Here is a 3,969-nt window from a genome sequence, read left to right as displayed (position 1 = left end):
ATCATGTTCAAGCACACATCTAAATAGTTCTGGTCTTCCTGTGAAGATAATCAGGTGAACTTGCCTAAGAAAGCCTGTGACTGTGTGGGGATGATTAGGAGTGTGGCAAGTTCTCTCTGGTGACTTTAACTGTGTTACAGAAAACTATAACAAGGAGTTTGATCATATTTTAGATAAAAATAATTTATAATCTTTGGGAAAAAGAATAGGTGAATAATGATTGGTACATTCTTGATATATTAAAGAAATACACTAATTAAATATAAAATGCAGGAATAATGTTTGGATAAAAAGAAAATAACACATCATGAGCTCGGTATTATATCTTACTATATTGAAAACGTGTGACAAAATGATGTAATTTTATGTAATAGCATCATACATTATAAAGGTATTTATATAAATATATGAACCTAGTCTTTGATGCCATGTGAGAGGGAGGGAACAAAGTGAGGCAATTGGAAGCTGCTCCTAGGGAGGTCCAGGCCTTCCCACCTCCTCCCTCTTCCCCTGAGGACATGGGCACTACATGATGACAACTGGGGGATTATTTGCTTGAACACTAGTAGAAATGAGTTAAGAGAAACAACTTCACAGAGATGTTAAATGCAAACTTTGTTCACATTTTCAGGCATATTCAGAAGATGTGACAAATTCTCAATTTTTCATACAATTTTATATCATATATATGCATGTAGGCATTTAAGCATACACTTAGTAACAAAAAACATGTACTGAGTTGGAATCTTAGATATATAATAGCACTGCTTACATGTTATGTGGTTACGTGCTGTGGAGCAAGAAGAAGGAACCCCAGGCAAGGCCAGAATTCTCACAGCCCCTCTCTGCACCTGCCCCTGGGTATGGTCCCTGCGTTCCCCCTGTTGTTCTGAGTGCCCCCTGCAGCCCAGCCCCTCCTGTGCCCTGCAAGGGAGGTTTGTGTCTGGGCTCACCCAGACTTCCTCTCACTATGTCTCTCACACAGCAATACATGGCCATGTCCTCTACTTTCAGGTTTGTCATTTTCAGTGAGACTGTGCTTGTAGGGTTGTCTCTGGAGATGGTGAATCTCCCTTTAACTGATGGAGAGTACCACTGCTCTTTTCCCGTTGGTTTACTCACTCCTGCCACCCACTCCAGCCCCTGTCCTGGAGCCTGGCGGACCCAGTTCATTGCATAATCAGTGAAGGTGAATCCAGAGGCTTTGCAGGAAAGGCTCAGAGAACCCCCAGGCTGTCTCACATCTCCCCCTGACTCCACCAGCTGAACATCACACAGGACACCTGCAGACACAGAGGAAACAAAGTGAAAATAGTACCATGTAGGGTCATCGCAGCTGAGCCTGATGTAGGAGGGAACTTTACCTTTGACAAGGAGGAGAAGGGAAGCCCAGATCAGTGCAAACCCCATGGTGATGGAGCCTGCTGAAGGTCAGAGGCTCATGTGGCTCCTCCTCAGCAGCTGCAGGGACAGGAGATGAGCTGATTTCCATGAGCAGGGGAGGGACCACATTTGCATGCCTTTCTCTTTAAGACTAATATGAGCTGCCCAGAAGGGCTGTTCCCTCCCCTGCATCTGGATCCCAGGGAGGGCAGGTAGGAAAGGATTCCTGGGAACTGAGGCACAGGGCTGCTCTGTTTGTCAAATATGCTTTTCTAAAAGTGGATAATGTATGTTTACCTTTATGTTGTGGACTCATTGCCAATTTAAACCACTAAGGACCTGAAAACAATATGTGAACAGAGTACAGGTTATTGTACTTTAGTCTATGGTTTACATAGGTCTGTAAATCACCATTTTCCCCTCAAATACAAAGTCTCTGGAGAGAATGACAGGAAATGCATGTTTTGTACACAGAACTTCAGAACATGGTTACCAAAGTCCTGAGCTCAGTGCTGTCCAATAACACTCCAGATCATATTTTCCCAAGGTGCCTCTCTGTGCCACTCCATGTGCATTGTGGTAAGTGGGTGGAGGATGTTGTCTATGTCTGGAAAAGTGTTCTGGGCATTTCCCAGTGTCAAAATGTGACCTTCCCTTTATGCTCTTGTTCCTTGTCTCCCTTAATTTATGGAGAATTTGCCCCAAACTTAGAGAGATCCCCTGGCACTGGGAAAAGATCACATGAATTGATGACCACAGGTGGCAGGATTTTAGTGGAGACCTTTTTCAGAACCACTATGAAGGGAAAACTCATTTCCAAAACAAAAGTTTGATTTAAAAAATTCATTCAACATATCAGAGAATTGGTGACACAGAGCAAATAAAACTCCTGAAATCTGAAGACAGAGATGTCAAAAATGTCAAGCCTAGATGGACAACAGTCACCAGAAAGAATATAAATTAGGAAGAAATATTGTTAATATACTTTTAGTCTCAGAGTGTGAAAAGTTGCTAGAGTGATTGTCCTTGGTCCCAGATCCCAAATGCCTTGAAGGCTTTGCCTCCATAATTGGGGATAATCCACCAAATAACAAAATAGGAATAAACAAAACAATTCCCCTCATTGGTTCTTAGGACAAGGGGCAGCAACCATTGTACAAATGCACCCACAATCACCTCCTTATTTCCACCAAAGAAATAGAGAAAAATCTACATGACAATAGGAAAAAAAATACCCTATATTCCATGGTGGGATCCAATTGAATGTGGGAATATTAAACCTACATTATGGAGTCTGTCCAGAACCACAACTCCTTTATTCACTGAGGAATAAAAGCTTTAACCTGCAGAAGAAATATTTGAAGTAGGCACTTGAATACTGTGGTGAAAATACAATGCTGCTTGGGAGAAAACATCTGGGTGAAAAAAACAATCTATTCCAGGGAGGGACAGAAATACATGATTGGTCAAGTGTTGCCTTTGGAGGAGGGAGAGGGCACTTGGATGATGTCCCCATCACTTTCCATCCTGCTAATATCCCAACCTTTTCTCTGGAGTCTTGAATTTGAGACATCAGAGAAGGAGCCAGGGAAGCCTCAGGTGACTGTTGTCTTCTGAAAGGGTGTGCCTGCACCTGTCCTGGATTCTAAAGGTTCATTTTGGCCTGCACAACCAGGATCAGGAACTCTCATTCCTTAAACATAAGTATCATCAGTGAGAGATCTGTTTCCACAAGGAGCTGCAGAGCAGGGTGGAGAGAGTTGGAGTCATGCCTGTCTTCCCCAGATGTGCTGGAATGTGATATGCTTCCATTTATGGAGAATTTGCCCCAAAGTTAGACAGATCCCCTGACACTGGGAAAAGATCACATGAATTGATGACCACCGGTGGCAGGATTTTAGTGGAGAGCTTTTTCAGAACCACTATGAAGGGAAAACTCATTTCCAAAACAAAAGTTAATTTAAAAAATTCATTCAACGTATCAGACAATTGGTGACACAGAGCAAATAAAACTCCTGAAATCTGAAGATAGACAGTCTTCATCTTGTGAAGACTCTCAGGTAAGCTCTGCCTGCACAAGCCTGTGGCTGTGCAGGGAGGATTAGGAGTGTGGCATGGTCTCTCTCTGTTAACATCACCTGCATCACAGAAAACTATAACAAGAAGCTTTATAATATCTTTTGATAAAGTTATCTTTAATTTTAGGGAAAAAGAATAGGTGAAAAATGATTGATTGGCACATGCTTGATAAATTGCAGAAAGGCACTAATTAGAAAAATGGAATCAAGAAATCTCTTTAGATTAAAAAAAACACATAGTGAGACCACTATTTTTTTCTTATATATCTATTAATATATATTGAAAACCTGCATGTGACACAAAGATGGCATTTTATGTAATAGAATTACACTTTTAAGGCATTAATATAAATATAGGGACCTGGTCTTTGACGCAACATGAGAGGGAGTGAGAAAAGTGAGGCCGTTGGATGCTACTTCTAGGGAGAACCAAGCTTTCCCCCCTCCTCTTCCACCTCCCCCCTGAGGACATGGCATTCTACATGGTGGTGGGTGGGGGATTATATGC

The 3,969-nt window shown here is 41.9% G+C and overlaps 1 gene segment (V, D, J or C); it reads right to left on the bottom strand.

The window, feature by feature from the left end:
- Positions 1 to 783: 783 nt before the first annotated feature.
- Positions 784 to 1,454, bottom strand: LOC119516001. The segment is given in 2 exon segments: positions 784 to 1,283; positions 1,365 to 1,454. Coding segments are annotated over 2 exon segments (546 nt in total).
- Between the last annotated feature and the right edge of the window lie 2,515 nt (positions 1,455 to 3,969).

This window comes from Choloepus didactylus, chromosome 19 (genome assembly GCF_015220235.1).
Source record: "Choloepus didactylus isolate mChoDid1 chromosome 19, mChoDid1.pri, whole genome shotgun sequence".
Taxonomy (NCBI): Eukaryota; Metazoa; Chordata; class Mammalia; order Pilosa; family Megalonychidae; genus Choloepus; species Choloepus didactylus.
Note: the sequence above shows the minus strand (reverse complement) of the source record. Positions and strands in the feature narration are given on the sequence as shown.